Source organism: Oryctolagus cuniculus, chromosome 3, assembly GCF_964237555.1.
Source record: "Oryctolagus cuniculus chromosome 3, mOryCun1.1, whole genome shotgun sequence".
Classification (NCBI taxonomy): domain Eukaryota; kingdom Metazoa; phylum Chordata; class Mammalia; order Lagomorpha; family Leporidae; genus Oryctolagus; species Oryctolagus cuniculus.
This window is the reverse complement of record NC_091434.1, coordinates 139394228-139414605: the sequence shown is the minus strand read 5'-3', so window position 1 is coordinate 139414605 and position 20378 is coordinate 139394228. Positions and strand designations below refer to the sequence as shown.

General features: G+C 39.5%; 1 protein-coding gene across 9 annotated transcripts in view; it reads left to right on the top strand.

Moving 5' to 3' along the window:
• The window catches only part of KMT2E (lysine methyltransferase 2E (inactive)), an 83764-nt gene that overhangs the window by 14159 nt on the left and 49227 nt on the right, over positions 1–20378 (top strand). For 3 of the 9 annotated variants that reach the window (XM_051849697.2, XM_051849696.2, XM_070071171.1), the window contains exons 2-3: positions 7018–7090; positions 10914–11098. In XM_051849697.2, the coding sequence (XP_051705657.1) occupies positions 11028–11098 (71 nt within the window). In that variant the 5' untranslated portion in view covers positions 7018–7090; positions 10914–11027. Of the gene's footprint in view, positions 1–7017; positions 7091–8724; positions 8870–9508; positions 9638–10913; positions 11099–20378 lie in introns of all 9 variants that reach the window. The other 6 variants (XM_070071170.1, XM_017342740.3, XM_070071173.1 and 3 more) reach the window with 3 other exon arrangements.

The following is a 20378-nucleotide window of genomic DNA, read 5'->3' as shown; positions in this document are numbered from 1 at the left end:
GCCCAAAAAGTAGGAAAGAGAAAGCCCTGCCAAAAAGTAATGTCAGACTGCTATAATTAAGAATTAAACAATAACAATAAAAAAACCCTCCAAGCACATTTATTTTTTATTCATTTAACCTACACAGAGTACACTATTATGGTTATTATTACTTTCTTAGCATTTAAATAAGATTGCCAAACAGGGGCATACTTTTTATTGAAACAGTAGAAGGTGGCAAAAATTTTATTCTCTCACTCTTTAATCTCAGGTAAGATTATACACTCACTCTTTACTCTTTAAGGTTAATTCAGTATGCTTTTTGTCAACATTTTGAACCTATTTCAGATCAGCAAATTTTGAGTCTTCTTTCCAATCTAATAATAATGTGCATCAACTGTAATTACTAGGATTTAAACAAATCTTTCTGATCCTGCTGTCTACATTTTACTACCTCAGACCTGGGCGACAAGAATAATGTTTGAAGTGACTTCTTTCCCCATTCTCACTTGATTTAAATCAGTGGCTTCCAAACACAGATATATAAACTGCTACTTTTCATTTATCTGGAGGTGGGAGTAAAAGTGAGAGATTCCTAGGCCTCACCCTAGTGATTATGACTTAGTAGATCTGGGATATTGCCTGGATGTCATATCAAAAAAGAAAAGAAAAGGCATTCACTTCAGTGCACTATTTTAACCTTTTCTTTCAACTGGCACATAATAATTATACATATTCGTAAGTGTCGTAATGTTTCAGTTTATGTATACATTGTGAAATATTCAAATCAAGGTAGGCACATCTAGCCTCTTAAACATTTATCAATTTTTTTTTTTTTTTAACAGGCAGAGTGGACAGTGAGAGAGAGAGAGACAGAGAGAAAGGTCTTCCTTTGTCGTTGGTTCACCCTACAATGGCCGCCGCAGCCGGTGCACTGCGGCCGGCGCACCGCACTGATCCGAAGACAGGAGCCAGGTGCTTCTCCTGGTCTCCCATGGGGTGCAGGGCCCAAGCACTTGGGCCATCCTCCACTGCACTCCCGGGCCACAGCAGAGGGTTGGCCTGGAAGAGGGGCAACCGGGACAGAATCCAGCGCCCCGACCGGGACTAGAACCCGGTGTGCTGGCACCGCTAGGTGGAGGATTAGCCTATTGAGCCGTGGCGCCGGCCCTCATGTCACATTTTGAGTCAGTGAATATCTTATTTTAGCCAGTGGTTTTCAAACTTGTTTAGGAAGCCTTAGACTTTTAGTGGAACTTACTTGGTGAGTGGGAGGAGGTCCCAAACAGTCCTTTGCCATTCTTTTAAACCACAGATGGGCAAGTACAAGGTACAAATGTCTGCTGTATCCTTTGGTAGACATCATTAATCACGTGGCATTCTTTCATTGTATCTGGCAGTGGCCTACTTAATGTAGCACTTAAGGTTGACACTAGCAATCACTGAAAACAATGTAAGACAATAAAACTGTTTTTCTTCCTAGAATCAAAGTAGACTCTCAGATTTCATTTCTGGGGTAGGTGTTTTAATTGAACAAGTTAAGCCACCACTTAGGACTCTATTCCTTATCAGAGTGCCTGGGGTAATGTTCCATCTCCACTTCCCATCCTACTTCCTGCTAATGTGGATGGAAGGCAGTAGGGTACTTGGATTTCTGCCACCCACATGGGAGACCAGGATGGTGTTCCTGGCTTTGGCCTGGCCCAGACTTGGCTGTTGTGGCCATCCAGGGAGTGTGAATCAGTGGATGGAAGATCTCTATTCCCTCTTCCTCTTCCTCTCTCTTCCTTTTAAAAAAAATTTTTTTTTTTTTTCATTTGAAAGGCAGAGTTACAGAGAGAGAGTGAAGCATCTGCTGGTTCACTGTCCCCAAAATGGCCACAATGGCCGGGACGGGTCCAAGCCAAAGACAGAAGCTTCTTCCAGATGTCCCATGTGGGTGCGGGAGCCCAAGCACTTGGACCATCCTTTGCTGCTTTCCAAGGCACATGAGCAGATAGCTAGATCAGAAGTGGAGCAGCCAGGACTCAAACTGGTACACATATGGTATGCCAGTGTTGCAAGTAGTGGCTTCTCCTGCTACACCACAACGTCAGCCCCTCCCTCTCTTTTATCCTCTCCTTTTCTTTGTGTCCCCTCTCTCTGTCACTGTGCTTTTCAAATAAGTAAATGTTTAAAATAGGATTTCGTTTGTAGTAAAATTGTGGCCAGTGCTCAAAATAAAATGAAAGGCCACAATTTTAATGTCATTAAAATTTATTATTATTATTATTATTAGTGACAGCTCCCATCCTCTGATTCACTTTCCAAAGCTGGAGTTAGGAGCTAGAAATAGGTATTGAAGCCAGGTACTCCAGTGTGGAATGTGGACCTCTTTACCAGTCTCTTGACCACTATAAATGTCTGCTTCCATAATTCCATTTTTTAAATTAAATTTAAAATTTTGAGATAATTGTACATTCATATTGTAAGAAGTAATACGAAGAGAGCCTATGTATTCTTTATCCAGTTTCACTCAGTGGTAGCATCCTGCAAAAATGTAGTACAATGTCATGACCAGAATATTGTCATTGAGTCCAGCCATTTTATTCATACTTCTCCAGTTTTACTTGTATTATTTTGTTTGTGTGCTTTTAATGCTATGCATTTTTAACATGTGCAGGTAATTTTGCCTACCACAGTGAATATACACAGCAGTTCTGTCATCCCAAGGATCTTTGGTATTGTCCTCTAACGTAATCATACCCATTGTGCTCCTCCCCTCTCTAATCTGTTCTCTGTTTCTATAATTTATCATTTTAAGAATGTTATGTAAATGAAATTGGACAGTATGTAACCTTTCAGGATTTACTTTTTTTCTACAGCATAATTCCCTTGAGATTCATCCAAGTTGTTTAAAACATCAAGAGTTTCTTCCTTTATATTGCGGAGTACTATCCCATGTAGTGTTAGTTTCACATTTGGCAGCTATTACATAGAACATTCAGCTCCAAACTTTCTTTTTAAATTTATAGATTGTGTTGTCTCTCACTTTCCTTTTGATAACTTTTTTGTTTTCTCCCACTATCAGAAATCCCTAACCACACCAGGATTATTGGGAGCACAGTTTAAAAATTACTCGTGTAGGGGCTGGTGCTGTGGTGCAGTGGGTTAAGCCACTATCTGCAGTGCCAGCATGCTATATGGGTGCCAGTTTGCATCACAGCTGCTCCACTTGCAATCCAGTTCCCTGCTAATGTGCCTGGGAAAGCAGCAGAGGATGACCCAAGTAATTGGGCCCCTGCTACCCACATGGGAGACCTGGATCAAGTTCCAGGATCCTGGCCCTTACTAGCTATTTGGGGAGTGAACCAGGAGATGGAAGAATGACTTCTCTGTCTCCCTCTGTCTCTCTGTTACTCTGCCTTTCAAATAAATAAATGTTTAAAAAGAGAAGAAAAGGGCAGGGCTTCCTTGGTCTTTGTTAAATACTGTCATTCCCTTCCTTGCCAGATACATTAGCAGAAAGCTGTGTCAGAAAGGGAGAGCTAGAATTCAAAGAGGCATTTAGATACAGGGTGTGGGCATCTCAACCAGCAGTTTACCTTGAGCTATAACAACCACCCCTGACTTTTTAAATGAAATTACTTCTAACATACCTAAATTTGCAGTTCAATACAGGAGGATTCTTCTCCTTTACTGACAAGAATAGACTGTGGAATACAGTGGAAACTCTTAGTAATTTACAGGGCTTTTACACTTAAAATAGCTGGAAATTGTTCTCCAGTACTCATTTCAAACTTTTTCTTTTAAGAATTTATTTGAATTATTAAGAATTTATTTGAAAATCAGAGTTACAGAGAGGGAGGAGGAGATAGAGATCTTTCATCTGCTAGTTCACTCCCCAAATGGATGTAATGGCCAACTGGGCCAGGCCGATGTCAGGAGCCTCATCCAGGTCTCCCACATAGGTGGCTGGAGCCCAAACACTTGGGCCATCTTTGGCTGCTTTTCCTGTGCACATTAGCAGGGAGCTGGATTGGAATAGGAACAGCCGGGTCATGAACTGGTGTTCATATGGGTTGCCTGCATTGGTATTACAGGTGGTAGTTCTACCAGATATGCCACAACACTGACCCCAAGAGTTGCTTTTAACCCTTGAGTGAGGCACATGTTCCTGAGAATAATGGATAATTTAATTATCTTTATCCTTTGGTTATGTGCTTTGCACTTTCTCTGAAATAATTTGAGTCTGTGCTTCTCTACTTTTGTGATTTTTTTTTTTTTTTTATTTGAAAGGTAGAGTTACAGAGAGGCTGAGGGAGGGTGGGGAGGGAGGATCTGGTTCACTCTCCAGATGGCTACAATGGCTGGAGCTGCACTGATGCAAAGCCAGGTCTCCCACATGGGTGAAGGGCCCCAGGGACTTGAGCCATCTTCTGCTGCTTTCCCAGGCCATAGCAGAGAGCTGGATTGGAAGTAGAGCAGCTGGGACTCAAATTAACACCCACTTGGGTGCCGGCTGCAGTGCCGGCTTTACCCGCTATGCCACAGTGCCGGCTCCTTTTGTGATGTTTTAAGGCTTTGTGTAATGGGTATAAGTTTGTTAACTAGATCAAGTTTGGGAAAGGAGCATGGTGGGTTTTGTTATTGTATCTTCATTCTATGTGCTAGAGTAAGTGTAGTTTAGATATTCTACCTTGAGATGCTTACACATATATTTAATTTCCATTTTTGAGAGGCTACTGTGAGTTTTTCCATTTTCACTGTATATTCTAAATTACTTATGTTACCAATAATCTGGCAAATTTAAATTTCAGGCAAACAAATGTGTATACTCCAAAATCAGACCACTAGGGTTCAAATGCTGGTTTGGCTTTTATTAGTTATGAATTTTGACAAATTTAACCTCTATACATCTGTAAAATAGAGATAATAAATGTAAATATACCATAGGCTTGTTGTGAGGATTAAGTGTTGTAAACACTATTTGCTGTCAGTCTTTTTTTTTTTTTTTCTAATGTTTATTTATGTATTTATTTGAAAGAGTTACAGAGAGGCAGAAGCAGAGGCAGAGAGGGAAGTCCTCTATCAGCTGGTTCACTCCCAGCAATGGCCGGAGCTAGGCCAATCCAAAGCCAGGAACCAGGACCTTTTTCTGGGTTTCCTATGCAGGTGCAGAGGCCCAAAAATTGGGGCCATCTTTGGCTTCTTTCTCAGAGAGCTAGATTGGAAATGGAGCAGCCAGGACTTGAACCAGCACCCATATGGAATGACAGCACTGCAGGCAACGGCTTTACCTGCTATACCGCAGTGCTGGTTTCTGCTGTCAGTCCTTGAACAGCTAGTTGTGGAGGTTTGAATATCAATCAGTGCTTGCGGAGCACCATCTGGTAGTGTTAACTCAGTTGGAGAAATACAGTCATTCTATTTATCTATTTGTATTTTATAGCTTCTTGGAATATAATATTCTGTTGTTTTGATTAGCAGGAATAATCCTTTAATGTACTTGTGATTATAAGATTTAAACTGTTGGCCGGCACCGTGGCTCACTTGGCTAATCCTCCGCCTGTGGCACCAGCACCCTGGGTTCTAGTCCCGGTTGAGGCACCGGATTCTGTCCCGGTTGCTTCTCTTGCAGTCCAGCTCTCTGCTGTGGCCCAAGTCCTTGGGCCCTGCACCTGCATGAGAGACCAGGAGTAAGCACCTGGCTCCTGGCATCGGATCAACGTAGTGCGCTGGCTGTAGTGGCCATTTCGGGGGTGAACCAACAGAAAAGGAAGACCTTTCTCTCTGTCTCTCTCACTAACTCTGCCTGTCAAAAAAAAAAAAAAAAAAAAAAAAGATTTAAACTGTAAGATTGTCAACCTAGAAACCAAGGACAGTGAATTGACTTGCCCAAGCCCTCACAGGTTGTAAATTGGAATGGATCTTGATCAACCTGTATGCTTTTTATTATGCCTTAGTCCTCTGGTTTTAAAATCTTCAGTATTAAGGGTCGTTTAAGGGAGATCTCAGGTACATGGTCCCTCACAATTTCTCTCAAGCTTCTTTATTTCATTTCCACTAGTAATTAAGCCAGAAATTCATCTGTCTATTAGGGATACACATACAAAATAAATTTTAATTTTAAATATTTATTAGGTATTATACAACGTGCTTATAAAGGACAGAAAGATGATAATTATTGGCTATTTCCTCAAAGAGATTTTTAGGTTGGCCATTTTTGTTTGTAATTGCAGAAAAAAATTTTCATTCTTTCTGCCTTTTAGGTATCGTTCATATTTTTTGTCTTCTGTCTTTTGCCACATGATCTTTTTTTTTTTTTTTAAATATTTATTTATTTATTTGAAAGTCAGACTTACACAGAGAGAGAAGGAGAGGCAGAAAGAGAGTGAAAGAGGTCTTCCGTCCACAGTTTCACTCCCTAGTTGGCCATAAAGGCCGGAGCTGCACTGATCTGAAGCCAGGAACCAGGAGCTTCTTCCAGGTCTCCCACACGGGTGCAGGGGCTCAGGGACTTGCATCATCTTCTACTGCTTTCCCAGGCCATAGCAGAGAGCTGGATTGGAAGAGGAGCAGCCGGGACTTGAACCGGCACCCCAGGGGATGCTGGCACTGCAGGCTGCGGCTTTACCTGATACGCCACAGCGCAGGCCCTGTGACGTGATCTTAAAGGCAGCTTTAGTCTTCCAGTTTTTCTGATAGACTGTTTTCTACTTTAATTGATTTTTTTGTCTTTTATATTATTTTTTCTTATTTTATGGTTCCATTTGGTTTTTTTGTTTTTGTTTTGGTATTGTTACCTTTGCTTTACTAAATGTTTTTAATACTGTATTTTCCTAGTTTCTCTTCAGTTTGATTTGTTACTTTTGATTATTGCCTTTACTTATGTTTATATTCATTTGTGTAAAAAGGTAAATAATAAATTTATCCTTTTAAGAATTGGCTGCTTTTCTGTCTGTGAGTTTCTTTGGTTTTAGGTACCACGTTAGAAGTACCTAGAATTTTATGCCATTTAAAAATAGCTCAATACTCCTATGTTCACTTGGTTTCTAGGTCTATTCTGGATAGCAGGTTTTGTGAAGACATTTATTCTTTCTTGGACCTCAGATTTACCAGACATCTCATGGTATTTCCTTTTATATTATTTCTTTAATGGCTGCCATTTATTCTTAGTATATTTTGTATATATATTTTGACAGTTGAATGACTAGTTTTTTTTTTTTTTTATTCACATGAGATGTGAAGGCTTTGTGGTAATTGTTGGGATTGTGTTCTTGAACATTTTTTCCCTTTGTTTATGCCTGTTTTATAAGCTCACATCTTTTCTACTCACTATATTGACTTTCTCATTTTTAAAAAATTAGTTTAAGGATATTGGTCCCACCCTAATAAATTAATGCTTTTATTAAGTATCAGGTTTTTAAGTGTTGAGTTTTCAAAATATAAAATTTTTATGTTTATGAGAATAGTGAAACATTTACCATTTTATGATCTCAATAGATGTGACCTCTTGTCATCTGACCTCTTGTGAGTAAATTACTGAGATTTTCTTTCCTGTTGAGTCAAATTCTGAGTCTTCAGTTCTGTTTCAGAAATGATGTTTTTGTATCCTAAGGATAAGGTTCATCTGTGTTTTTAGATACTTCAGGTATGTCAGGTACTTGTTTTTATAGCCCTCGATTGTATAGTTTGACAGTTCATTTGGTTAATAAGGCCAAAGCAGCAGTTTCATCCCAAATTTTGTTTTGTATGTTCTGGGCATTGTGTAGGGTTTGAAAGAGAGGCAATAATCACACAAATATAAACTTTTCAGTCCAAAATAGGCTTTTATAGCAAGCTATACACTGCAGTTTAAAAACAGCTCAAGGGTAGTGTTTATTGAGGATTGCATATGTATACAAAAGGGGTATACCTTCTGGTGTGTATCCAGATAGGTAGGTTTTTGTTTTTGTTTTTGTTTTTGTTTTTTGTTTTTGACAGGCAGAGTAGACAGTGAGAAAGAGAGACAGAGAGAAAGGTTTTCCTTTTTCCGTTGGTTCACCCTCCAATGGCCACTGCGGCCGGCGCGCTGCAGCCGGCGCACCACGCTGATCCGAAGCCAGGAGCCAGGTGCTTCTCCTGGTCTCCCATGGGGTGCAGGGCCCAAGGACTTGGGCCATCCTCCACTGCCTTCCCGGGCCACAGCAGAGAGCTGGACAGGAATAGGAGCGACCGGGACAGAATCTGGCGACCCAACTGGGACTAGAACCTGATGTGCCAGCGCCTCAGGTGGAGGATTAGCCTAGTGAGCTGCGGCGGCGGCCCAGATAGGTAGTTTTTAAGTTGAAATATTACTCAGTTACTACAAAGGTTACATTACAACTTAATTTTTGCTTTCTAGTAACTATCTGCCTCTGGTAGATAAATCCAGAGCTAAATATAATGTATACCTAAAATACAAGACTTGTTATAAAATCTTACTGATGAACTGAGATAAAGAAAATGTCTATATGCTCTGAACTAGATTTTTTTTCTTTTCTTTGTAATTTGCTGTTGTTACCTGATAGGTACAGGTCTTCAGCATTTTAAGAAAATAATAGCATTTGGATAGAACAAACTTAGAATTTTGTGCATTGCTTGTACTTTTCCATGTAGAAACTTTGTAGCTTTGTGATAGTTAATAAATATCACATTTATAAATTAGCTAATATGGTGGCAGGTATAGAAAAGAAGGTTGGGCAACTTTTCCTTCTACTCACTCTGCTTTAATTATCTTTGTAGGGGAATGCTAATTTGTGGCGCAAACTATAAAAAGGTGACAAGTAGAGAACCATAATTATTTTCAAAAGCTTTTAGAAGAGTCTCTTTATATGAGGACTAGAGAGAGTTTTTGTGTCCACACATTGTGATGAAATAAGCACTACAAGTGAGTGTCCCTTACCTGAAATGCTTGGACCAGAAATGTTTTTAGTTTTGAGATGTTTTCTTTTATTTGTTTGTTTGTTTCAGATTTATTTGTTTATTTGGGTGGGGGGCAGGGAGAAAGAAGCAGGAGCCTAGAACTTCATCCTGGTCTCCCATGTGGGTGGTAGGGGCCCAAGTAGTTGGGCCATCTTCTGTTGCTTTCCTGGATGCATTAGCAAGAAGCTGGATTGGAAGCAGAGCGACCAGAACTCAGAAGGCACTTTGATATGGGATGCTGGTGTCTCAGGCAGCAGCTTAACCCACTGCACCACAGTGCTGGCCCCAGGTTTTGGAATTTTTAGAATTTTGGAATATTCTTGTAGACTTTACCAGCTGAGGGTCCCTAACCTGAAAATCGGAAATTAAAATTGTTCAAAAATGGAAGAGTGCGTGGAGTCTGATGCATAGAGAAGCTCCAAAATTAATGTTTGTAATTTTAGGTATGAATACCTAGTATTACATATTTTTATATTAAAATAACTTGTAATCTAGTGGCCGTCCTTTAGTTACACATGGTTTAAAATTAAAGGCTAGTTTTCTTGATGAATTCAAGCCACTGTTAACACCTTCTTCCCCCATTTTGTAATTTTCCATCATAAAGCATGAACTCACAATCTGTACCATCTGTGAAATGAGAAATAAACTGAGTAGGGATTCTCAACCTTAACTGTGGAAACTAAAGGTAAATACAAGAACTATTGTCTGAAGAAACTCTGCTCTTCAGTATCAGGTATAACATTAGAGGGGCAGGAACAATATTAACTATTGCTGTTTCCCAGTTTATAGGATTATCCATATATACATATGTTCCTAAGCTATAGTACATCATTTTTTTCTTTCTTTTTTAAAAGGTTTATATCTGTGTTGTGTTGTTTTGTTTAATTGGAGACAGAACTTCCATCCATGAGTCCACCCCCCCAAATGCCCACAGGTCTATCATGTGGGTGGCAGGAACCCAATCACTTGAGCTGTTATTGCTGCTTCCCAGGCTCTACATTAACAGTAAGCTGGTTTAAGGAGACACAACTGGACAATGAATCAAGCCAATGTGCTGTGGGACATGGGCATCCTAACTGCTAGGCCAAATGCCCTTCCTGCAAATTACTATTTTTGAAAAGACTTTGAGTAGGTATTTTATAAACAATATGTGTAGCAAGTGTTTTATAGTGAATTTAGATTAGAAAAATTGATGGCGAAGGTGAATATCTTTTAGTTACTGTTATAAATTTCTTTTAAAAAGCATGTCAAGTTTATTAGTTTTCTCTACTAACTAGTTGCATTAGTTCATATTTAAGAAATAAAGAACCTGTTCAATAAACAGATTTACTTATAGAAAATGACACCCATTGTAAAACAGTGGATTTTATTACAAATAAAATAGTTTTCCTTGTATATATACATAAACAGTAGAGTAGAATTTGTTCAAATCCTGGTTTCATCTCTAAACTGAGCAACCTTGATTATGTTATTTAGCCTGTTTTGGTTTTCTTGTTCCTCAGTAGTAAAGTGGATATACCTACCTACCTCAGAATTGTGGGAATTAAATAGACTGTTCATTTAAAAGACATAGTATGGTACTTAATCCACTGTTAAGTACTCATTTTTTGTTAGTAAATAGTTAGGTCACTCACTGAATCAAAGAAGACTTATTTTTGGATGCTAGTACTGTTAAGAAATTCCATTTTTTCCTTTAAAATGAATAATATTTGCTGGTTCTTCAGTAAGTAGTATGCCTTCATAATCATTTTTAAGGTATCCTAAATTCATTCCCTAAAGGAGATTATGATTGAAAAATCTTTCTTTTGATCATGATTACACAACTTAATTCCAGAAAAATAAATGAAACAGAGATACCCTGGGCAAATTCCTAATTTACATTGAGCTTTTAATAAAGATGACGTTCTTCATCTATTTTACTTACTGTTAGAGTGTGGCTGTTGCTAGAAATATGTAGATGGCTCTTAACTGTTTTGTTCCCCCCTCCTTGTTTTTTCTTTTTTAAACAGGGTTTGTGGATGCACTTAGATGTTTGCAATGAGCACTGTGGCTGGCATGCCCCAGTGTTTTGGATACCAATGCATAGGACTCCATAGTAATCGAATTTATCAGAGGCGAACGTCATGAGCATAGTGATCCCATTGGGGGTTGATACAGCAGAAACGTCATACTTGGAAATGGCTGCAGGTTCAGAGTAAGTATACCAATGTCTTTTTTTTTTTTTTTTTTTTTTGAAAAAGGAAAGGCAAAATATTTTGTACAATTATTTTGGTACAACCAAGCAGTTTATTTGCATTTATATACTTTTTTTGTCTTTTTGGACTCTTGGCTAAAACGTTGGAAGTTTAAAGGCAAAAATTCCTGCAGCTAAGATTACTGTTTGCTTTCATTTTTTGTTTTGAGAAACAGAGACCTCCCATCTGCTTTCACTCCCTAAATGCCTGTAACAGTGGGAGCTCAATCTAGGTCTCCCATGTGGGTAGCAGGAATGCAACTATTGGGGCCATCAGCATTACCTACTAAAATTACTGTTATAAATAGCTTTTGAGCCAAAATACTGTATCTTTTTCTTATTATTTTTTCCATTTGTTAATTATTGGCATTAACAATGATACACATTCTGATGTAGTGGGATAAGCTAACTACTGCTTGAGACATCCACATCCTGTTTAGAAAATTTAAAAAATTCTCCCACATGGGTACAGGTACCCAAGCACTTGGGCCATCTTCCTCTGCTTTCCCTGGCGATGAGCAGAGAGCTAGATTGGAAGAGGAGCAGCTGGGACACGAACAAGCACCTATATGCGATGCCAGTGCCATGGGTGGAGGCTTTACCTATTACATCATTACATCACTGGCCACAGTGCCAGCCCCATATAATTAATTTTTTTAAAAAACTGAGTAACAAAATAATCATAACTAAAATAATCAGGTGACCAAGCCACCTTTATTTTAAAACTAGAAAGTGCCAACTAAAGTTTTTTTTTTTTTTTTTTTTTAGGTGCATGGCTATAAATTTAGGCTAATATTAGAAGCAGAATTCTTAGGGTTGGCGCTGTGGTTGGCGCAGGTTAAAGCCTCAGCCTGCAGCACTGGCATCCCACATGGGTACCGGTTCAAGTCCTGGCTGCTCCTTTTCCCATCCAGCTCTCTGCTGTGGCCTGGGAAAGCAGTAGAAGATAGCCCAAGTCCGTGGGCCCCTGCACTTGCGTAGGATACCTGGAAGAAGCTCCTGGCTCCTGGCTTTGTATCAGCTTAGCTCCAGCCATTGTGGCCATTTGGGGAGTGAACTAGTGGAATGAAAGATCTCTCTCTCGCTCTGGCTCTGGCTCTGGCGCTACCTCTTGCTGTAACTCTTTAAAAAAATTAAAAAAATAATTCTTAAAAAGAAAATAGCATTCTCTTTTTTTTTCTTTTTATAGAATTCTCATTTATGGTATAATTTTGTAGGATAGGACTAGCAATTCAAGAGGAAGAACATTTTGTGTCATTATTATAATCATTAACTGGGGCAGGCATTTGGTCTAGCAGTTAAGATACCACTTAGAATGACCATATGGGCCGGTACCATGGCTCAATGGGCTAATCTCCGCCTGCGGCGTCGGCACCCCGGGTTCTAGTCCCGGTCAGGGTGCCGGATTCTGTCCCTGTTGCCCCTCTTCCAGGCCAGCTCTCTGCTGTGGCCTGGGAGTGCAGTGGAGGATGGCCCAAGTGCTTGGGCCCTGCACCCTATGGGAGACCAGGATAAGCACCTGGCTCCTGTCTTCATATCAGTGCAGTGCACCGGCCACGGCGGCCATTGGAGGGTGAACCAACGGCAAAGGAAGACCTTTCTGTCTCTGTCTCTCTCTCTCACTAACTCTGCCTGTGCAAAAAAAAAAAGAACATATGCTACAAAGGGCCTGCCTTTGAGTTCTCTACTTCCTATTGCTGCTGATGGAGGCAGCAGGTGATAGCTCATGTAATCTGGTCCCAGCCACCTTTGTGGGAGACCTGACTTGTGTCCCTGGCTTTGACTTTGTCATGCCCCTGCCTTTGTGGGCATTCGGGAACCAGCAGATGGGAGATCTCTATCTCTCTCCTGTTTCTCTCTTTGTGCCTTTCAAATAAGGAAATAATTAATTAATTTTAAAAATCAACTGAGTGGAAAATGTTTTACTAAAGGCTAGTGTTATGAAAGTAAGGGCAAAAAATTTTATGTCTATTTTTAAGGAAATTATAATCAGTTGGGAAGTCAGAACTCTAGACCATAGCCATCAAATAGAAATATAATTTAGTTACATGTGTAATTTTTAATCTTCTAATCGCCACTTTAAGAAGGCTTAAGAAAAGGTGCAATCCATATTATTTATTTTATTAACAACTTATATTTCCACATGTAAGCAGTATAAAAACATTAATGAGATTTTTTTTTTCCACACTAAGTCTTTACAGCTTGTATTTGTTTTATGCTTCTAGCACTTTTCAGTTCGATCTAGCCACATTTCAGATACTTGTCAGCATGTGTGACTAGTGTTTACTGGATTAACTAGAGCAGCTCTAGTCAAGATAACGAGGTGTTAGGAACTCAGAAGAGAAAAGAACAGGCTGGTTGTTAAAGTATGACCATAACAAATCACTTACAGGTTTAGGAAACTGAAGTCACAAAGCAAGTAAGTGGCAAAGGCAGAATCTAATAATGTTGTGTCAATTTTAGGCCTTTTCTGTTACAGCATCTTTAGTAATATTACTACTTAGAATGATTTGTGTAACTTAAATACTTCATTTGATGAATGGTTCATGTTAGTAGTTAGTAGCTTAAGTTTTAGCAGTAGTAAAGTCAGTATAATAAATGACTATACAAAGATACTTTTAGATTCTTGTTCAAGGATAAGAAATTGGAAAACTGAAAGAACCTAGACTTCATTATCACTACATAGATAGAAAAATTGAGCCAAAGTTTAGCCATTCATTAGAGTTACATGTTTTTGTTATCATAGAACTTCTATCCCCTTTTTAACCTCTTCATTTGACTTCTGGTATTCCAACCATCTGAATCATAAATGGTTACATAAAGGAGAGAAAGGATGGGAAACTCTATGGAGTTTGAAAGTAGAAGTACAAATGGGACATGTTAAAATTCTTCTTTCCTTGGAGTGGGCATTGTGGCACAGTGGCTTAAGCTGCCACTTGGGATACCGCCATCGTATTTCAGAGTGTTGGTTCATGTCCTGGCTACTTCCTCAGATCTAGCTTCCTACTAATGCACTTGGGAAGTTGGCAGATGATGGCAGGAGTACTTGAGTCCTTGCACCCACGTGAGAGACCAGAATGGAATTGCTGGCTTCTGCTTTCAGCTTGGCTTAGCCCTGGATGATGCAGGCATTTGGGGAGTCACTCAGCAGATGGAAGATCAATCTCTGTCTCTTTCTCATTCTGCCTTTCAAATAAATCTTTAAAAAATTTTTTTTCTTTCCTAGACTTTAAGAAAAAAAAGCTGTTACTGTTCTCTGGCACTGGAACTGTGATTGCCAATATTGTATTCCTTTTAATTTTTATTGCTTGCAAATATTTTGCAGTACCATTAGGAATAATTTTATTGAACTTCATTGTATTATGTTCATATTTGAGTGGACAAATTAGTAAATATGACATGTAAATTAGAAGTGAAATTGGAGGAGAATTCTTACCACTGTATCTGGCAGCACAGTAAGTGCTGAATATTTGTTCACAACGTACTAAAGAGAGAGGTTCTTTCAGTTTTGTTTGCCATTAACATGCTTGTAAGCTCTTAAACCAAGCCTCTTAATTATTCTAGACTTCATTAATCTTCTTTTAAAAAAGGAAGTTTGGATTGATATTGATTTGACACTTTTTTCACTGCAGATTTTTGAGACTCAATACATTTTCACCTCTTATATTTTGCTGTAGGATTTGATATTCAGTGTCAGTAGAGCCACCTGCTGATAGAATTAATTAATTTTTTGGTGTTTGAGTATTGTTAGTTTGAATTTGTATAATTGAAGATGCTAGACTGTTTTATGTATTAAAGTAGCTTTTGTCTTTGGTGTTTACTTTTTTTTGGCCTATGGTTTCTTTACATTTAATTCATTATCAAGGCAGTAATATTTTATGCTACTCTTAAAGTGAGTGTTGGTTTGCTTTTTCTAATTTAGAAGTGTTTTCATTTAAATGTGATTTTGTTTTAATATTCAAACAGATTTTAAAGTTTTACTAGCATTTAGAACTGTTGTAGAATGTTCTTCATATATTTCCTAATTATTATTAACAAGCTTTTTCCTCTAAGTTTTTTTTTCTTGCGGTACTACATACAGAGCTTGCTATATCCGTGCAACTGTCTTTAATATACTATCAATTACATAACTCCCCAATTTAAGCAAGGTATATATAATATCTCTTAAGTACCCCAGTAAAATAGAAAGGAGATAATTTTCCCATTTTACAAAACAAATGCTAGTCAAGGAGATTAATACATTTTAATTCATAAAAAATAGAGTTATAGTTGAGCAAGACTTGTTTGACTCCAGGTGGATTTTGCTACATAGAAGAGGCAGGTTTTATTAATAAATGAATTAAATGAAATAAAATGCCACATACAATAACATAAGGACAATTTTTACACCAAATCAGTTTTTCATTTTTTGATTTCTTGAATCTGCTGTTAGCTGTTATATGTTTAAAGACTAACAGATTTAAATGGGTAACAGAAATAGACAAGTTTTCATCATAAATCTCAGGAAGCATATTGAGAATTAATGGAGAATTATTATACTCTTTAGTATAACAATTAGTATAGCCTGTTCATTTGTAGTTATTGATACACAGTGTTGTTATTGAAATTTTTAGCTTTATGAGGGAAAATTCTAAGTTTCACCAAAAACACTGATGTGAACTTCTCATCCAAACCCACCTATATTTTGAGGATTTCTGTAGAAAGAAATTGAATTTTTGATTACCAAGAAGAAAATCATTAAAGTTGAATTTCTGAAGATGGTTTTCCCAAATTGTGCATTTTCTCTAAATGCCTCTTTTTTTTCTTTCTTTCTTTTTTTTTTTTTTTTTTGACAGGCAGAGTGGACAGTGAGAGAGAGACAGAGAGAAAGGTCTTCCTTTGCCATTGGTTCACCCTCCAATGGCCGCTGCGGCTGGTGCGCTGCAGCCGGCGCGCTGCAGCCAGTGCACTGCACTGATCTGATGGCAGGGGCCAGGTGCTTCTCCTGGTCTCCCATGGGGTGCAGGGCCCAAGCACTTGGGCCATCCTCCACTGTACTCCCTGGCCACAGCAGAGAGCTGGCCTGGAAGAGGGGCAACCGGGACAGAATCCGGCGCCCTGACCAGGACTAGAACCCGGTGTGCCGGCGCCGCAAGGCGGAGGATTAGCCTAGTGAGCCTCGGTGCTGGCAATGCCTCTTTTTTTTTTTTTTTAAGATTTATTTTTTATTTATTTGAAAGGCACAGTTTGAGGGAGAGACAAAGATTTTCCATCTGCTGATTGACTCCTCAAATGGGCACAACAGCTAGGACTGAGCCAGGCTGAAACCAGGAATGAGGAGCCTCATCCAGGACTTCATGTGCTGGGTGCAAGGGCCCACGCACTTGGTCCATCTTCCGCTGCTTTTCCAGGTGCGTTAGCAGAGGGCTGGATGGAAATAGAGCAGCCAGAACTTGAACTGGTGCCCATATGGGATGCTGGCATCACAGATGGCAGCTTTACCTGCTGTTCCACAACACCAACCCCTAAATGCCTCTCCTAATTTCATGATTGACATTTTTCTTTTTTTGGATCTTCAGCTCACCTAACTTGAATGTTTGTACTAAGAATATATAATGTGGCTTGGAAAGTAATTATTATGGCTTTTTAAAGAATAAGGACATTTGATATAAACAAATAAGATTTTTTAAAGATTTATTTAATTTATTTACTTTGAAAGAGTTACACAGAGAGAGAAAGAGAGAGAGGGAGAGGGAGAGAGGTCTTCCATCTGCTGGTTCATTCCCCAATTGGCCACAATGGCTGGAGCTGCACCTATCAGGAGCCAGGAGCTTTCTCTGGGTCTTCCCATGGGGGTGCAGGGGCCCAGGGGTTTGGGCCATCTTCTAATACTTTCCCAGGCCATAGCAGAGAGCTGGATCGGAAGTGGAGCAGACGGGACTTGAACCGGTGCCCATATGGAATGCTGGCACTGCAGGCGGTAGCTTTACCTGCTACGCCACAGCGCCAGCCCCCAAATAAGATTTTGAATTTCTAAAGTTGTTCCCCAAAAATGTAGCAACATAAAGTAGATTACTATAAACAAAATGGCAGTTGTTCTTCCTTTGAAGTTTTTGACTTTAGAACCATAATATCTTTGAAAATAGCCTATCTTCATTAGTTTGTTTTTAAAAAAAATTTTAGTGGCTGGCGTTTTGGCATACCCAGTTAAGCCACCACTTGTGACACCAGCATCCCATATGGGCGCTCGTTTGAGTCCAGCTTTTTTTTTATTTTTTTATTTTTTTTTAAGATTTGTTTATTTACTCGAGAGGCAGAATTACAAACAAGAGAGAGGGAGAGACAGAGAGCGGTCTTCCATCCTCTGGTTCACTCCCCAAATGGCAGCAACAGCCAGAGCAGGAACAGTCCGAAGCCAGGAGCCAGGAGGTTCTTCTGGATCATATTTTACTGCTTTCCCAGGCTATCAGCAGGGAGCTGGATCAGAAGTGGAGCAGGCAGGACTCAAAATGATGACCACATGGCATGCCAGAGCCATAGGGCAAATGCTTAACCTAGTACTTCACAGTGCTGACCCTTCAGTCTAGCTTCTTGCTAATGTGCCTGGGAAAGCAGTGGAGGATGGCCCAAGTGCTTGGGTCTCTGCACCCCGTGGGTGATCTGGAAGAAGCTCCTGGTGCCTATCTTTGACTCTGGCCCCACCCCAGCCATGGGTGGCCATTTGGAGAGTGACCCAAAGAATCAAGATCTCTCTCTCTCTGTAACTCTGACTTTCAAATAAATATTTAAAACAACAAAAAAATTTAAAGGATTGATCTTGTTAATCTTTCTAAATATTTTTTATTTGAAAAGCAGAGAGTCAGAGACAGAGGGCTTCCTTCTGCTAGTTTACTTCCCAAATACCTACAACAGCCTGGTCTGGGCCAGACTGGAACCAGGAACTCCCTCCAGGTCTCCCATGTGGATGGCAGGGATCTAAGTACTTAAGCAATAACCTGCTGCCTCCCAGTGTCCATTTTAGTAGGAAGCTGGATCAGAAGTGCAGCTGGGATTCCAGTTTGGTATGCAGGTGTCCCAGATAGCATTTTAACAGGTGTGCCTAATGCCTCCTGTTTCCATTATTAAGAATGGAAATATTTATAAAAAATATGTTTTGGATTACCAAAAATGTTTTCCATATTTGTACAGTTGGTGAAGTAATGAAAGTTAAAGTGTTAGAAATTCAGATTGTCAGAATTACAGTAAGACCTAGTACCATTTTGTAATACAAACTTTTTACTTCATTAATCACTAACAAGCATAAATAGCATGCTGGTAAATTTCACAGGAATCATGGCGACAGTGCAGTTCAGTAAGACATGTGCTTGTCCAGTTTAAGTGACCCAGACTTTAGTATATTCTTTGCTATTATAACACCATATGATATAGAATTTAGAGTTCACTTTACAAATGCAGAAACTGAGACCGAGGGTGTTTATGTGGCATGTTCCAAAGATTCCTGGTGACTTTAGTGGTAGAATCAGGGCTTAGGTCTAGAGTTTCTGACACATAGATCATTTATCTTCTGATCTGTAAAACTGGAGGTTGAACTAAAATATCTCCTAGGGCAGTATCCAAACATCAGTTTGGAGCAGGAAAGACTATTTCCCTGAACAGTTCCTGTTCCATTGCTTCTGTTTTACCCCAAGCAGGACTTGCAGCTAATCCTCTACCAGCCAGTAGTTTCATGACATCATTGAATGCAGAGTCCATAATATGTCCTCTGCAGATGTACCACCACCAGCTGTAGGCTAGGGCAATGCTACTTTCAGTATCTAATACCTCTAGAGGAAAGGAAGCCAAACCCTGATACTCTCCTGGGGCCACATGCAAGCCAGCCCAAACTTACTGTTTGTTCTGCCTGCTTTGCTTGTCAAGGCTTAGCAAAAGCATTGAGCTTCTTCAGGCCCCAAGGATCACTTAAAGGGGTCAGAGGTAGGATCTGGGTCACCCATTTAGATTAAATCTTGACTATGTCAGTTTTAGCTATACCTCTCACTCCTGTACTGCCTTAGGTGTTATTTAAAATGCATGAATCCTTGCATTTTTCTACCTTTTACTAATTTGTCCACATACAATTTGACTTTTAGTTTGACCATATCCTGTCATTTTAAAGATAATGCATATTTTCTTGGCCTTATGTTGCCTAATACTAACAGCAGGATTTGTTAATTTGGCTGTCTACCTTTGGCTTTAGTGAGAATAATCTTTTTTTTTTTTTCTGTTAAGATTTATTTATTTCTTTGAAGGGAAGAATAAAAAAGAAGTAGAGAGACACATGGAAACAGATATCTTCCATGTGCTGGTTCACTCCCTAGATGACTGCAGCCTCCTGGTCAGGGCCAGGCTGATGCTTGGTATCAGAAACTCCATCCTGGTTTCACACATGGGTGGCAGGAGTATGCTGCCTTCTCAGGCACATTTGCAGGAAGCTGGCTCAGAAATAGAGCAGCCAGAAGCTGATTTTGTTTGTTTGTTTTACAGATTTATTTATTTATTTGAAAGGCAGAGTTACAGAGAGGCAGACACAAACGAGGAGAAAGAAAGATATCTTCCATTTGCTGGTTCACTCCTCAGATGGCCACAAGGGCCAGGGCTGAGCCAGGCCAAAGCCAGGAGCCAGGAGCCAGGAGCTCTATCTAGGTCTCCATGTAGGTGCAGGGGCCCAAGTACTTCAGCTATTTTCTGCTGCCCTCTCAGTTGCAGCAGCAGGGAGCTGGATCAGAAGTGGAACAACCAGGACTTGAACTAGTGCCTAGATGGAACTGCCAGCATTGCAGGCAGGAGCTCAATTTGCTACATCACAACACCAGCCCCCAAACCTTGAACCAGTACCCTGATATGGGATGCCAGCATTTCGAGTGATGGCTTAACCTATGTATTTCAGCAGCAGCCCTTATTTTATATACATATATATTGTGGTAGAAATATAGATAACATCTACAGTGTTAACCACATAAATAGAATCATAAAATAATATTTTATGTTTGGTTTATTGCACTGCAGTCTTTCCAAGTTTAATCCATGTGTGGCATGTGTCAGAATTTCATTCTGTTTCATGGTTGAAATATATTCTATGGTATTGATGTACCGTGTTTTGCTTGTATACTCATCTGTTGATGGATATTTAACTTTCTACCGTTTGGCTGTTAAATGCTGCTAGAAACAATGGTGTAGAAGTATCTGTTTGAATCCCCATTTTCATTTCTTTTGGGTATGCAGA